This window comes from Miscanthus floridulus, chromosome 15 (genome assembly GCF_019320115.1).
Source record: "Miscanthus floridulus cultivar M001 chromosome 15, ASM1932011v1, whole genome shotgun sequence".
Taxonomy (NCBI): Eukaryota; Viridiplantae; Streptophyta; class Magnoliopsida; order Poales; family Poaceae; genus Miscanthus; species Miscanthus floridulus.
The window spans coordinates 65855887-65871043 of NC_089594.1; the positions used below are offsets into that span (position 1 = coordinate 65855887).

The 15157-nt window shown below is 40.1% G+C and overlaps 1 protein-coding gene and 1 long non-coding RNA gene across 6 annotated transcripts; one reads left to right on the top strand and one right to left on the bottom strand.

The window, feature by feature from the left end:
* Positions 1–6: 6 nt before the first annotated feature.
* On the top strand, positions 7–6998 carry LOC136507572 (uncharacterized). The gene is made up of 3 exons (XM_066502249.1): positions 7–63; positions 3741–4160; positions 4600–6998. Exons 1-3 carry the CDS (start codon positions 7–9, stop codon positions 4606–4608), a joined length of 486 nt encoding a protein of 161 aa, XP_066358346.1. The 3' UTR covers positions 4609–6998.
* Positions 6999–9230: 2232 nt separating this feature from the next.
* LOC136508587 (uncharacterized) lies at positions 9231–13376 on the bottom strand. 5 transcript variants are annotated; one of them, XR_010772034.1, is made up of 4 exons: positions 13038–13376; positions 10227–10283; positions 9926–10058; positions 9231–9626 (listed from the first exon to the last, which is right to left on the bottom strand). It is a non-coding gene; the product is annotated as an uncharacterized lncRNA (long non-coding RNA). The 5 variants fall into 5 exon arrangements; XR_010772036.1 differs by having other exon boundaries at positions 10227–10286; XR_010772033.1 differs by lacking the exon at positions 13038–13376 and adding an exon at positions 10589–13030 and having other exon boundaries at positions 10227–10499.
* Positions 13377–15157: the final 1781 nt, after the last annotated feature.

Here is a 15157-nt window from a genome sequence, read left to right on the forward strand (position 1 = left end):
CTCACCATGGCCACGTCATTACAGTCCGTCTCCGCCTTCACCAAGCACACCAGCGTGATCGTGGTGAGCTCCTGAGTGTGATGCTCGCTCCACTTTAGCCTCTACCGCACCATGGTCGGGGTTGTGCCATGCGCCGTCATGCCCACGCCGCCATGGCCGGCGAAGAGCTCACTCTGGTGCGCCTGCTGCTGTTTTGAGGGTCGGGGTACGTTCACATGGTTGTGTAGGTCATGTGGGTGCGGTCTGCCTCACCGAAGCATCACCACCGGCTCGTTTTGGTCGATCGGTGATGGCAGCGCCACCGTATTCCTGTTCTGTGTCACTGACGAGCGGGGCCTGGCTGTCAGTGAGAGAGAGAGCAGTGAAGTTTTGTTATTTCTGATTTTTAAATAGTGCAGCCACTTTGGAAATTTATAGGAAATTAATTACAGCTCTAAAAATTCTAAAAATTTATGTGTAGCTTCTATACATGTTCTATTATGGTTTAAAAATATGAAACTTGAATAAATTTTTAATGTTCAAAAATTTAGTCTATTAATTGATAAATGCAATTTTCATAATTTTTGTAGGCCATTGTATAATTCCAAACATTATGAAATTTGTTTTGGTACACTAATTTGTCATGAGGAAGCTTACCTAAAATTTTGAGGTCATTTAGAACAAGTTCATTTTTGGGCTTATTTCCAAATTAATTCAAAAATAAATAAAAGCAAACCCTAAGTGTTTGATTAGTGTTTGATCTTGTTTTGATCATGTTTTGTGACTAGTAGGGTTTCAAGATCAGTTTGGTCAAGTCACATGTGTGGTCCTTGACGGTAGAATTGCAAGTTGGTTTTGTTGGCTTGCAACTGTACCGTGAAAAACAGTTGTATTCAAGGTGTTGTTATATTTCATGTACCATGACAGCATCATGTTTACATTATCATCATGTTAAAGCATATGTTATCATTTCGTGTAGAATCCGAGAGTGAAACGATTCTAGTTGAGCAAGTTCTGAAAGAATCCCCGGTTGTCACGGGATTCGATAATTGTGGTACTGATCCGAAACCTGAGATCGTCAACGAAGGCAAGCCTCGGTTTATGCATTAAACCATTACCTTGTTTACTTTGAAAAGTTTATCACCTATGTTACTTATTGCATTAAGTTGCTTAATTCAAATGTTACCTACTTGATGCATTGCCTACCTTGTTAATTGTTTACCATCTTTGAAGATGTTTTCTTTTATAAAGGCATAGAATGCTTAGTATGCTTATTGGTAGGCTTTCAAAGTAAAAGTTTCGATACAATCAAAGATGGCATACTGGCCAAAGAAAGAAAGAAGATAGAATGAACTAGAGACTAGTCGGGTAACTTATCTTGAATGTTGGGTAATGTTGCCGACTATGTCGCTTAAAGGCCACTCATTGTGGATCTTCTGAACGAAACACTTTGTAGTACTGGTCACATACTTCGGTAAGCCTACTTCGGCTAATCCGATACTAAGATGAATGCCCACGCACTGGGAGTGGAAAGATGGCAGGAGTAGCGTGTACCCTTGTGGCTGGAATATGGCCGAATTTGAGGTGTGCTGTGCTCTCGAGTGGCGTGGAGATGACTTAGTATAGGAGGATCCGGTAGCGAGGTTGGTATATGCAAGATTAAGTTCTACATATGTCGTGTGATAAGGAATCCCCAGTTGGGACTTGAATCAATTCGAATTGCCGGTGCTCCGTGGATATGGAGACTCGATTCATTATAGAAGCAATGCAGGACTGATGAATTACTAAAACATGAGAAAAAGAATGGAATGAGAAGGATTGGAATATGGAAAATGTACATATAGTTTGAGATAATGAACTAAAAGGACTTAGGGGTAAAACTTGAAAATAGGATGAAGAATAGTAAGCTTTTGGCAAAGAACTTTTGAATCTTGCTACATCCTTACCTTGCCCCAACACCTACATCTTTAAAGTCTATCACCCCCTGTTACGTCGGGTCAGTCTTGTTGAGTACTTTTGTACTCAGGGTTTGTTAACCCTTGTTGTAGGTGAGTCGCATGCGTAGGCTTGTTTTGGTCTTTGCTGCATGTCTATGTTTGAAGTCAATGATAATGCGGAATGATGAATGACCTTTGGACAAGGCACTAGTTTGTATGATAAATAATGTTAATGTAATATTATCCCGCTACTATGGTTGTATGACACTTATGGTATTGTAAGTTTGAAAACATCTGGTTTGTAAACTATGTTATCTTAAGACTTCCGCTATCTTTTACTCTGATGTATATATTTGAATAAACTGTTGTAATTTGCAATGACTGTGATTGGGATCCTGTTCGAAAAAGATTCGTGGATGATTCAGGTTTTCCGAGGACACCCGACAGACCTGTTAAGTTGTTGGGAACTCGTGTACGCTATCAAAGGTCTGTTGAGACAACGATAGATGCACGTGGGCCCGATTTCTCAAGAGGTTCTACCATATGGTGGGCATCCATCTAATTTTTAAGTAGGCACGTACTCCCTCCGTCCAGTGTCCGGGTTTAAAGCTAGAATTATGTTTTTTTGGACAGAGGAAGTAGCTAACTATTAGCCGTGTTAGTTAGAGAGAACCAACTAACAGCTAATTGTTAACTGGGTGATACGCAAGACACTAGCGAGATGGATAGCTTTGAGGGACCCAAATAGATTCTAACAATTATCTCACCAGCTATCGACCTAATTGTTAGTGGTAAAAGTACTCCTGTATGAATTTGTAAGGGGATAAAGTGACAATTTTCATGAACTATATTGGTATACCAACGCGTATTGCCAGAACCTTATGAGTTATATATAAACATTAAATATTCATGATTAATATATACAATCAATTAAAAATATTGTTCTTAATTTGCATCCTTATGAGTTATAAACATTAAATATGCATGCTTAATATATAGTTAATTAAAAATATTGTTCTTAAACTACTTGCATCTAGATAATGTTAGGACACCTCAATATTATGAGCTACTCTCTCTCTTCTAAATTATAAGATGTTTTAGCTTTTCTAGATACACCTTTTTATGCACTTAGACAGTGTATATATAAGTGCATAGCAAAAGCTATGAACCTAAAAAAGCCAAAACATCCTACAATTTAGAATGGAGGAAATAGTTACTAGCTCTAAGACAACTTATCCAATGATATTGACTCTTAGTACCTAACTTGTAATATGTGTAACCTCACATGATCTTGAAATGTGTGTACGAGAGTAGCTCCTGATAAAGAGATAGTTTTTCTTTCTCCTCTATTAAAATATGCAATAATATGCTTAGAGCTAGCTTATAGAACACCATTATATTGAAGCTGTCCTTAGAGACCACACAATGTGCCTTTTACCTTTCTCCTTTACCGACAAAGCAAATATATTAAAGATATGAATTTTTTTACAATGGTTGGGAGAATTTCGATGGCTCACGTCGCACGATCGGACGGCTAGGAAGGCAGAAAGCGATGAGAGCGAGACGATGGGAGGTGATAGGTGTGTCTATGGTCGGTGGGCCCATATGCGTCACGTCGCCTCCCATCGCCTCTAAAATTAAGGGCATTAGAACTACAAATAAAGGAGTAGTAATTCCTTTTTTCATAATTCGTTTATTTAATAAAGGGTAAAAGGGTAAATCCATAATTACAAAAAAAATGTTTTGAGTACTATAGTTATGGTGTATGATTTAATTAAGTACTATAGTTAAATATATATTTTGTTGAGTAGTATAGTAATATAGTTAGATAAACATTTTATTTCTAGGTTCATCCAGGCCACCGCATCCTCCTCCGCCGCCGCCTACCTCCCGCCGGCGCTCTCGACCTCGCGCCAGGACATCCAGGCTGCCGTCGCCAAGGCTGCTGAGCTGCGCGCGAGGAGGGGGAGGTGGATCCGGCGACGCGATCTACGTGAAGAAGCCGGCGGCGGCCGCGGCCGTGACGACGAGGGACGAGACGTCGATGGCGATGCCGACGTCGTTCATGACGGGTCGGTGGTCGGGAAGCGCTTCTACGGCGACACCACCGTGCGGCGCGCCGACGACGGCAACGGGTGGACCGTGATGCTGGACTACCGCACCCTCAAGTCGCCGGCCAAGCGGCCCCACAAGTTGCCCTCGCCCACGCTCGCCATGGCCATCGCCGCCGAGTGGGAGTACCAGGTCCTTAAGCGGTCCTCTCTTTCTTCTGCTGTATTCTTCAAATGATTCGACAACGTCCTGTTACTTTAGTGCAATGGAAATCTCCCCAGGCCCCGAATTTCGTCCTGACTTATGCTCAAGCAATTTCAAATGGTTTGGATGGAAAAACTGTCTGATTAGCGCCTAACTCCTGCTGTATTCTTCAAATGATTCGTCAACGTCCTGTTACTTTAGTGCAATGTAAATCTGCCCAGGCCCTGAATTTCGTGTTGACTCATGCTCAAGCAATTTCAAATGGTTTGGATGGAAAAACTGTCTGATTAGCGCCTAACTCTTCCTGATCTAGCTTTAGTAGTTAGTTCATCCCGGAGCAGTAGTGAATTACTTCAGAGTTTTGCGAACATTCGTCACACTCTTATATTTATGAGAAACTTCATGCTTTGTTTTTGTGAAATGACAGGTGTTGTAGTTGACGTGGGTGATGGGGCTACCCACATTGTTCCAGTTGCTGACGGATATGTCATTGGGAGCAGTATCAGATCAATTCCAATTACAGGCAAGGATGTTACCCAGTTTGTTCATCAACTTCTAAAGGTAGCTTCCTTTGCTTTCTTGTTGATTGTCAATTTGTCACAAGATACTACTCAACTTTCAACTTATCTAGAGAAACTTACCAGATGTAAAGGAAATGAAAGATTCCAGAAAACAGTACTTTGTTCAACAGAGAATAGAACATAATAGAATTACAAAATTGTGGTTAATTTGGAGAAGTGGATATCATACTGGTATACTTCTTTTGATGTAGCAAGGAGGATTAAAGAAATGTACTGCTATACTTCTTCAGACATTGTGAAGGTATTTAATTACATTAAGTGCCTTGTTATGTTACTCGGTGAACATATATACTTTGATTCAGAAGAATATTTATTTTAGAAAAAGAAATTCAAAATAACGTGGGTGGAGGAGGTTCTTTTTCACTCTTCATGGCAGTACATTTTGTTTAAAGTATTGTATAGTGGCCCCCTAGCTGAACCATTGAAACAGATGAAGAACAAGGTGGTCTGCTGGAAGTGTAAGTTCCCAATGAAAATCAAGTTCTCCAGATGGAGGATAAGGTGGTCTGCTGGATGAGGAGTTCTAGCCCCATTAAGCAAGATGATGGCGACAGACATCTATGAAACTTAATATCTGTAATAGGGCTAGATCTCTTTTGCTGTCACAGGAAAGATTTGAGTTTCAGCTGTGTAGTTCACTTGGTTTGCTAAACTGAAAGGCTAATTTTCAAGGCGCTGTCCTCACCCTGCATCATCTTACCGTGTCCTGAACTGAATTTAGTTTGGTTGTCGAGTCTGTTTACTATGACCATCATTATGCAAGTAGCAGAAGGTAGGCCCCTTCATCTCTTGCTGGGCCAAGGATGATATTCTTCACTTTCATGCTTCCTTAGTCTTCTTTTAGGAGAAAAAAGAATTTGGTTGCTACCGAACAAATGTGTAGTGCAATGTAGGGCATGTTGCAGTGAGGCATTTCATTTGCAAAGGATCATTTTTCTGATGTCTTGTAGCTTTCATTCCACTTGGGGATGATAGTTTCAAGGCTTGATAAGTGGCGAAGTAGGTGAATTTCATCTTCTCATGGTTTTCAACTTGCACATGGATAACATGCTTTAGTTCCCGTAAATAAGGCTCAGTTTAAGGTAGATTCATATACAAGTATTGATATCATTTTTATTTTTAAATTTTAATTTATTTCTAGGAATTTCAAAAGATTTGAGACGTAGTACTGCTACGGTCTTTTGCTGACAGAACCCGTCTGCGTGCGTGCTGGATACAAATCCCAAAATCGTACGAAGTACCAAATTCATAAACGGTTTAGATGTTTTCCAACCGTTTTTTACTTTTTGTTCAGATTCAGCACATTCAATTCAATTCAAAATTCAGAATTCATTCAATTCAAAATATATACCGCATTGTAAAACTGTTTTTTGGCCCGGTAGGCCCAACCAAATGGAGGCAAGCAACGTAAGAAGCTAGCTGTGAGGGTGTGCCTGGATGTTATTAGGGGTTGTTTGGTTCCTGCAGGACCTCCTAAAATTTCTGTCACATCGAATATTTAGATATATGTATGGAGTATTCAATATAGACTAATTATGAAACTAATTGCATAGTTTGTGACTAATTTGCAAGACGAATCTTTTAAGCCTAATTAGTTCATGATTTGACAATGTGATACTACAGTAAACATATGCTAATGCCGGATTAATTAGGCTTAAGAAATTTGTCTCGTGGAGTACTGACGGATTATGTAATTTGTTTTTTTATTAGTATTTGAACACCCCATACAATATTTTCTCGACATACCTCCTAAATTTTAGTCACTGAATCCAAAAACTACCTTAGTTGATGAGCTCACTATAGCAACCAACTATGCTTAGTTTGCATTTATGAGATGAAAGATGCCCTTTATCCTCTAAGCTCTTTCATTCTTACTCATGTATCATTCAGGGCATATTAAAGTGGTGTTTGGTTCCTCCTCCTAAATTTTAGTCGTTGTCCTATCAGATATTTGAACACATGCATGTAGTATTAAATATAGACTAATTACGAAACTAATTGCACAGTTTGTGACTAATTTACGAGACGAATCTTTTAAGCCTAATTAGTTCATGATTCGATAATGTGGTGCTACAGTTAACATGTGCTAATGACGGATTAATTAGGCTTAAAAAATCCGTCTCGTGGAGTACCGACGGATTATGTAATTTGCTTTTTTATTAGTATCCGAACACCTCATGCGATACCCTCATTTGACACCTCATAAATTTTAGTCACTGGATCCAAACACCCTCTAAGACTGCGTGGTAGACCTCTGTTGCATATGGGTCATCCAAACACCCTCTAAGACTGCGTGGTAGACCTCTGTTGCATATGGATCAGCAGGGACTTGTTTTTGCTGTAGCAATGGAAGGGGGTGCTATTAAGTTATTTGATTCCCGATCGTATGACAAGGTATGTAGTGAACATAATAATAGAGAACAGCCATGTATTTGTGGAAGGTGTGTGAAATATTTATCTTGTGAATCAATCCAATTTCAGGGCCTGTTTGGATTGTAGGTTTTTCGTAGGAAATTTACAGGAAACTAAAACGGAGGAAAGGAAAGGAAATATGCTGTTTGGAACATAGGAAAATATCCTTTCCATTCCTATGGAATACTGTAGTCTCTTCAAGATTTCACAGGAATGAAAAAATCCACTTTGTGCTCTGGTTTTTCTTCTCTTCGCGGAAGCCCGAGGCGTGCAGCGTGATTAGCATGAGCACATCAATGCGAGATTACTCCAGGCCGGCATATGCTGCCATACGTTTTGGAGGTCATTTTTTTAAGGTCATATGCTGCCATATGTTGTACCTCAGGGTAGCTTCTCCCACCCATTAAATAAGAATAAAAATAATCAATCATACATGGGTATTAGTTTATCATTGTACGTTTTTACAAAGATTTATCATTATGTGTTAAGTGCCTTTTATCAGTCATATGCTTTGGAATTCCTGTGTTACAAATTCCTATGTTACAAACACCTCCTCCTATTTCTTTCCCGTGTTTTTCCTTTCCTTAGTTTTGCCACTACACTCACCTTCCTTTCCTGCATTTTTTTCCATTCCAATGTTTTCCATTCCTTCGTTCCAAACAGGCCCTCAGGGTCCATTTGACACTTTCTTGGTTGGTGGAGATACAGCTGAAGTTTCTGACATCAAATTTAGCAACGATGGCAAGTCTATGCTTGACAACAACTAACAACAATATATGCCATGTTCGCTTGGCTGATAAGCTATGGCTGAAAGTACTGTTGGCTGATTTGTTGTGAGAGAAAAATATTATTCGTTGGCTGAAAAAGTACGACTTATAAGCCAAGCGAATAGGACGATATATGTTCTGGATGCATATGGAGGGGATAAGTTGAGTTATATTATCTTCCCTTTTTTCTGTGCTTCAGATACCAATCCTTGTGGTGCACATTTTCTGATCTTACATCCTTTTGCTAATATCCCAATGTCTTAGTGTCGGATTTCTTTTGCAGATTGCTTGTTGGAACAGTCACATTGGTCCTATTACAGCATTGAAATGGGCCCCTCGTCGAGCAATGTTTGCAACTGCGTCAGCTGATTCCCAACCAATCGAAATAGGATTAGGTGCGTGGAAAAAGAAGGGATGGAATTTCATATATGTTAACTTAGCAAATGTTTATATCCTGTTCTTTTGTCCAAAAGACAGATGTCATGTATGAAATCACTTCATTACCATCTGGGGAAACAATGACATAGTTCTAGGCAGATACTTGTTGTAGTGCTCCCTTTCTTATTTATATATGTACTACTAATACACTTGCCTGTTAAATTGCTGTAATGACAGTTCCAGGCAGATACTTGCTGTGCTCCCTTTCTTATTTATATGTACTACTAATACATTTGCCTGTTAAATTGGTGTGCTCATAACGCGCATAAAGTTGTCTTGGTGATTTACTCCAAACTCTAGCTGGATTTCTGCTTCCAAAAACAGGCGCTTGTAACTTGTTCTTTTTTGCCCTTACTTGAACCACTAATATAATACGGACATGTTGGAGAATCATTTCCTGAAATTTAGGTTTTGGAATATTCTTCTATCATGTCATGGCACTTTTGTTTCCAAAATAGTGTACCACAAAGTCATAGAAGATGCGGGCATTTTCCTTGCTTTCTCGCGTATACTAAGCGTCGTTTGGCCCATAAAATCCTTTGTTTCCATGATCATGTAAAGTCCACTTTAGTTTCACCATTTCACCTTAGCCTACTAATTTCCTAGACAATAACAGAGATTTACCCTGGGCACGCTAGAAATTCACTTGAAAGCGACACGCAGGGCGGTGGCCAAAGAAAAAGAGAGAAGCACAGAAGTGGCAGGGGAAATTTATTTGAAAGCGACTAGCACCCGGTCGCTTGATCGTTTTTATAGCTTATAAGCCGGCTGATGCTGTTTTGTTGTGAGAAAAAAACATTATATCATAGCTGATAAGCATGGCTGATACGATCAAGCGATCAGGGTGTATAGGAGGGCGGTGGCCAAAAGAAGCAAAGAAGTCGATAAGATGCAAATAACAGAACAACCAATTTACTGTCTGCAACATGCCGCCCACCAAACCAAAACAGCATCTTGCCTGAGTTGCCTGTTAATATTCAGAGCAGCAAGGTGCATCATACTACATCGATTTTTTTCCCCCTTGAACTAGAAGCTCCACATCATACTAGAGCAGCAAGGTGAGGAAGTCCGGTTTATCTGTCAAGCATGCGATGGAGTAACAGCTCCTGAGCTCCTTATCCAAGAGCACCCTACTTCTGCCTCTTATAGATCTTGTGCAAGGACTTCAGCACGTTCTGAACCGCGATGCTTGGCTGGGCTTCAATGTCTGTAATCAGCTTCTTGTAGCTCTCATTCTCATACTCCTGAAATACCGCCTGGAACAAAATGATAAACAAAATTTCAGACTTTAGTAAGGTTTGAGAGAGTGCTTTAGTATGTCATCCTATTTTCAGACAAAGAAGTAAGAATAAGTGTGGCTGATTGCTACTTCGTCCAGTAAGTGTCACATTGCACACGGGGTATAGTCTTCAAAGCATCAATATCACTTCAGTAACATGGGCGTCACATTGATCTTTAATCAGTATTTACTGCATTACGTTTATGGTGGGCTTACATGAGCAAGTGATTACAATCTACAGATAAATAGAAAGCCTCATCAAGGGTAGAGACAGACCTCTAGGTTAAGTTCTTTGTAGAGGTTCTTCACTTTTGCCACACAAGCTGGATCTTTCTTGCCATAAATGCACCAACCTTGCCAATAAATTCAGGATCACCATAACAATCCAGATAGTCAACCTGCTAGAATTCTTTTACAGGAATGAACAGGCCATAATGAATTGTTTGTAAGGAATTGAACACATAGGTGAATTGTTTTACAGGAATTGCATTTTCCTAAGTCTCCACCACTTCCCTCACTGCGTTTTTATGCTAACAGACAAAACTTTGATAAAAGTAAGGTGCTGCATTGGTCATACCTATATGGTCCATTTCCAATAAATGCAATTCTTACTCCAGGCAACCAATCCATTACCCTGCTAAAAAAAATAAAGCAAAATTAGTTCCAAGTAGCCAATGATGTAAGGCATGAATGAAGAATAAATATGGCATTTGGATCATTTAATTTAGTTGCATTACTCTCCGTTTTTAATAAAGATGCATCATGTTTGTCAACTAAGAATCAAAGATCAAATCAATCACAAAAGGAGCAAGTATGACAATAGCTTGGCAATAGCTAGAGCCCCCAAAACCTGAAAGAGCAATGGACTTTAGTCATATTCAATAATAGATAATCAAAGAGATTCGATAATTAATTATTTGAATGTTAAAATAAATTTACCATAATTTTAAAATATTTATGTAGCAAATAGCAAATAGATGTAGCTGCAGACACCAAGATGCAGAGTTAGTTCCAATAGTGAGAGCATTCTCATAAAATTCAGTCTAGGAGTAACTAATAAAGCATATACTTCTTTTCTGGCAGGCCTTATAAGTTATATAACTGATCATTGTGATTCATTCGCCTTTCTTCATGAATCCTACTAAGCTCAGCTAATTCCGTTCTTAATCGTGGTATTAAATTAATTGAAATCTTAATCCAATTCTATCTACTCTTCACGAATCCCAATTCCCAAGAAAGACTGTAAGACTGTAAGAGCACATGGGGATTACTACGTACGTAGTATGTGGACTTCAATTCCCTACAAACTGATGCTAGAAGTGCAAAAGATCGTTTTACACAGAATTATTTTAGACCACCCTGTTTACGCGAATTTTTTTTTCACACAGCCACACATGATTCACTTGGCAATCTTATCAGCTAACAGACTACTGAAATGCAACGAACCAACAACAGCCAGGGACCACTGATAGCCGCAAATTCACAACGAAACATCTCCACAAACATTCAGGCAACAATGAGGGGAGCTGACCTCAAACTAGTGTCATCGAGATTTCCAAGACACGGCAGAAAAAGTTTTCTCAGTAGCGCTCACTTGTTGTTGTTTTTTTTTAAAAAAAATTATAACTACCAGCAGCAAGCATCTGTACTGCAATGTCAAAAAATGTAAACAAGGAGGAACCATCTTAACATGTTTGCACATTACATTACAGATGCTTGAGTACACATGCTTCATCTAGAAAAAAAAAAGAAAGGTTAGCGCATAGCAAGCATCTGTACTGGATCTAACAGTAAATATTTCACTTCAGGAAAAAAAAGAAAGGTTTGCACATAGCAGGTTGAGAACATAGCACATGTTTGCATTACATTACAGATAGCACATGCTTCATCTAGAAAAAAAAAGAAAGGTTAGCACATAGCAGGTTGTTCAATTGTTCAAGATTAGGCATAGCTAGTGGATACAGTGGAATGGTGGGAAGGCCTAACACTGCATCAATGGTAGAGGCAAAATATCCAGCACTTCGGTTCAAGCAACAGTTGACAGCATATGTCGAGAAGATATATGGGATAATGAGAGATAACCTGAAGAAGGAAATAAGTCCATTCTTGACTATGTGCATACAGGTACAGCAACTAAGCCATTTCAACTATGAGGATCTCGGCTGCAATAACATGGCCAGATATTTGCTATACCTACTCAGATTGTGTGCAACTTCCCAGCTTCACACATAGCTATAACATAAAAATTTCACTCGAATATCCAGAAATTCACACATAGCTATGACGAAAAATATACTGACACAGCAGAGTATCCACATTCCACATCGGGCCTCAGACATTACCAACTAACCAAGCAGTCCAAGTATAAAGGAATTCTGAATTTATGAATGGTGCACTGACAATTAACCAAATCAGAACTGACTAAGCATATTCTAGTTCCTTTTCTAGGACAAACCTATTCCGTATTTCTATTGAAAACTTGCAAAATCTATACGCCTATATTTGACCATTTGTGATAGCTGTCTCAAGAGTATAATACTGAGCAAGTCCTAGTTCGAGAATGCTGTATTATACTCAGCAAAAGAAAGGCTTAGCTCTTGACGGCTAATAGTACAATAGCTAAATAGCATGCCAAACAGCTGACTGAAACATTTGCCCAAGAAATGCTGTAACTACACGACAGACATACGAACCTAATCAGCTTTACTAATCTTTCAGACATTTCTCCTCTCTGAATATAAACAATCCCCTGATTATCAATAGATATTTTTTCACTTTCCTGTTAAAACTTAAAACCCGGGGAACAAAATAGAACAAAAAAAAACTGACATTTGATATGCACAAGGGCCCAATGAACAAGGCACAGCAAGCTACCATGACAATCACCAACAGCTAGCTGTAAATCCCATTTTCATTTCTCACACAGCCACACTACACACATTGCAGCACAAACCAACTCATCCCAAGCAAACTGACATGTCAATCTCCTAAGGATTATTAAAGTAGTGGATAGCATCCATACAATTTTGCTGAAACAGCAGATTAACTGACCCAGTGAAAGATTATACACAACTAGCTATCCATGTCAGTATTTATTGCAAACATTCTGTGTTAAATCATGCATTGTCAAATGGGTTTCAGCACCTATTTGCATGAATGGAACCACTCAATGAAATACTTGAAGATGAAAATTAATCAATTATTTAATTTAAAGTTATGTCAGCTAATAAAAATACAAAAACAATTGTCTTCATTTGCATTACTGTGCATGAAAATTGCACATCTGTTACCATTTCATATTGTAGAAGCATACCATTGCTTAAATTTGAGTATTCCTTCAGTACTAACCTCTAAAAAAAAGACGGTGTGACGAGAGGTGAAGACAGACCTAGAAGGGCAGGGAGATGCGGTGCGCGGAGGTGCTGGCGCCGCCGTGGAACTCGATGCGACGAGGAGACGCAGCGGAGGGGACGATAGAGGTGGAGATCCACGATAGCGGCGGCGGCGGTCCCGGTCTCGCTCGCGGCGGAATCGGGAGGAGAAGTCATGCCAGTCTCTGTAGGCCCGGCTGTTTCAGCGGTGAAACCCACCGACGAGCGAGGACGAGGGCGAGGTTGCTGCCGCGGCGAGCGAGGGATAGGGCACGGCGGCTGCCGCGACGCCGTGCGAGGCCGGCGGCGGCGGCTAGAGCGACGGAGAGAGCAGGGCGGCGGCTAATGCGAGTGAGAGAAGCAGCGTCGCGTGCTGACCGGTTCGACTTTTTGCCCTTTTTTTTCGAAAGTTTTTCTCAAATAGATTCTTGGCGGAAAGAATTCAAGAAATGGACCCTTGGCTCGGCGCCAGAGTGAGTGGTCTGACGCTGAGCTTCTGGCCACGGGCAAACGGCCTGCAAGGGGCTCGGCGTCATCCACTCTGGCGCCGAGCTCGGTGCCGTAGATCTTGGCGCCGAGCTCGGCGCCACTCACTCTGGCGCCGAGCTACCTGTATTTAACCCCAGCCCAGCCTTTCTTCCCTGAACGTTCTTCCTCTTCTTTCTCCTTAGGGTTTTTTTTCTCGTCACTTCATCCTACCTCACGAATCGACATATTGGACCTTGAAAACCTTGATTTGATCCGTAGATCTTCGAGAGCAAGGTATACTCGCTCACCTCCTTGTTTTTCTCGTATAGATTCGGTATATATTAGTCGGATTTTTGAACCTAAGAATCGTCATCACTTAGGGTTTCATTGTATCCCTCAATATATGTATTATACAACCGTAGGTTCATTTCAAGGCGTGAAAAATGCTAGCAAACCAAGCCGCATGTAGTTATGTTATGGGATTTATTGTTGTTGATGAAATGAGAAACCCTAGGTTTAGGGTATAATATTAACTGCTTTTGGTTCTTATAACGAAATTGATTGTATTGTAGTTATGGTTCTCATTGATATTTTGTTGTGATGTTTTTATTTATGTTTGCTAAATTACATCCTATTTGTTAGATGCAAGAAATGTTTCGGGAGGAGTTTTGGCGAAAACTGGGGTCGTCCTCACGAATTATACCCCGATGCGTCTAGCAAAGATGCCCCTGTTCCTCCTGACCTTCCTGTCCTTAACTGTAATTGTGGTTTCCCGGCCCATGTTTTTCAATCGAAATATCCGGACACAGCCACGCGTTGCTTCTACACATGTAGTCGGTTTAATGTAAGAAATTATTTGTACTATCTTTTTTCTTTATTTGTTTAAGTATGGTACTAATATATTATTGGAATCTCGTTGTGTAGGACCATGAGAGGTGCTTTTTTCTTTCAGTGGATCGATGGTGCAGAAAAGTTTGATCCTAGGTACCTCTTTTTTGACGATTGGTTTAGAGGGAGACATCCACGTGAGCACTTCAAGTGGTGGGTTCCATCCCCCCTAACCCTCCGGCAATGATGGCTAAGGAGCACCTAGCCGCCGTTAGACGACTCGAGGAACCTCCTCTGTGCGATTGCGGAAGATCGAGCTGTGATAAACCCTGAGAATACATTGGAGTTTGTATGTCCAAACAAGCATGAAGTAAGTGCAAAGTGTATGTGTTAAAATCTTGAGCTATATGTGTTTATGTACTAATGTCTTATTATTTAGGTGTATTCAATGGCGAAGTGTCAGTTTCAAGGAGTGGTTGTATGGTCCTAAGAACCAATGGCCGAAAGAACCGCGGAGGGTTAAGGAAAAGAAGAAAAAAACGTGTAATCTACAAAGCACCTCCTGTCATGTGCGAATGTGGTGTAAAATCCAACTATGGCCTAGTCCCTTCGGAGCTTGGAATAGGTCATTATTGCGGCCATATGATTGAGTATGATGAGGTTTGTTATAATTCTGGTAAACATGAAATCGTATTTTGTTTGTTTTCCTAATACATATATGATATAATATTTGTTTTGAACAGAGTACTAGGAAATGCAGTTGGGAATGTTATGATGGTCAAGCTAAGTTCTTGGATGAACTGAAGAAGAGGCAAGTAATTGCACGGAAGAGGGGATATGG

What these genes read in the sequence shown, in the direction of transcription:
- LOC136507572 (XM_066502249.1), top strand. Translation starts at nt 7, where the DNA reads ATGGCCACGTCATTACAGTCCGTCTCCGCCTTCACCAAGCACACCAGC. An exon ending in AGCACACCAGCGTGATCGTG is followed by an intron (nt 64 to 3,740) that starts GTGAGCTCCTGA and finishes ATAGTAATATAG; the next exon opens with TTAGATAAACATTTTATTTC.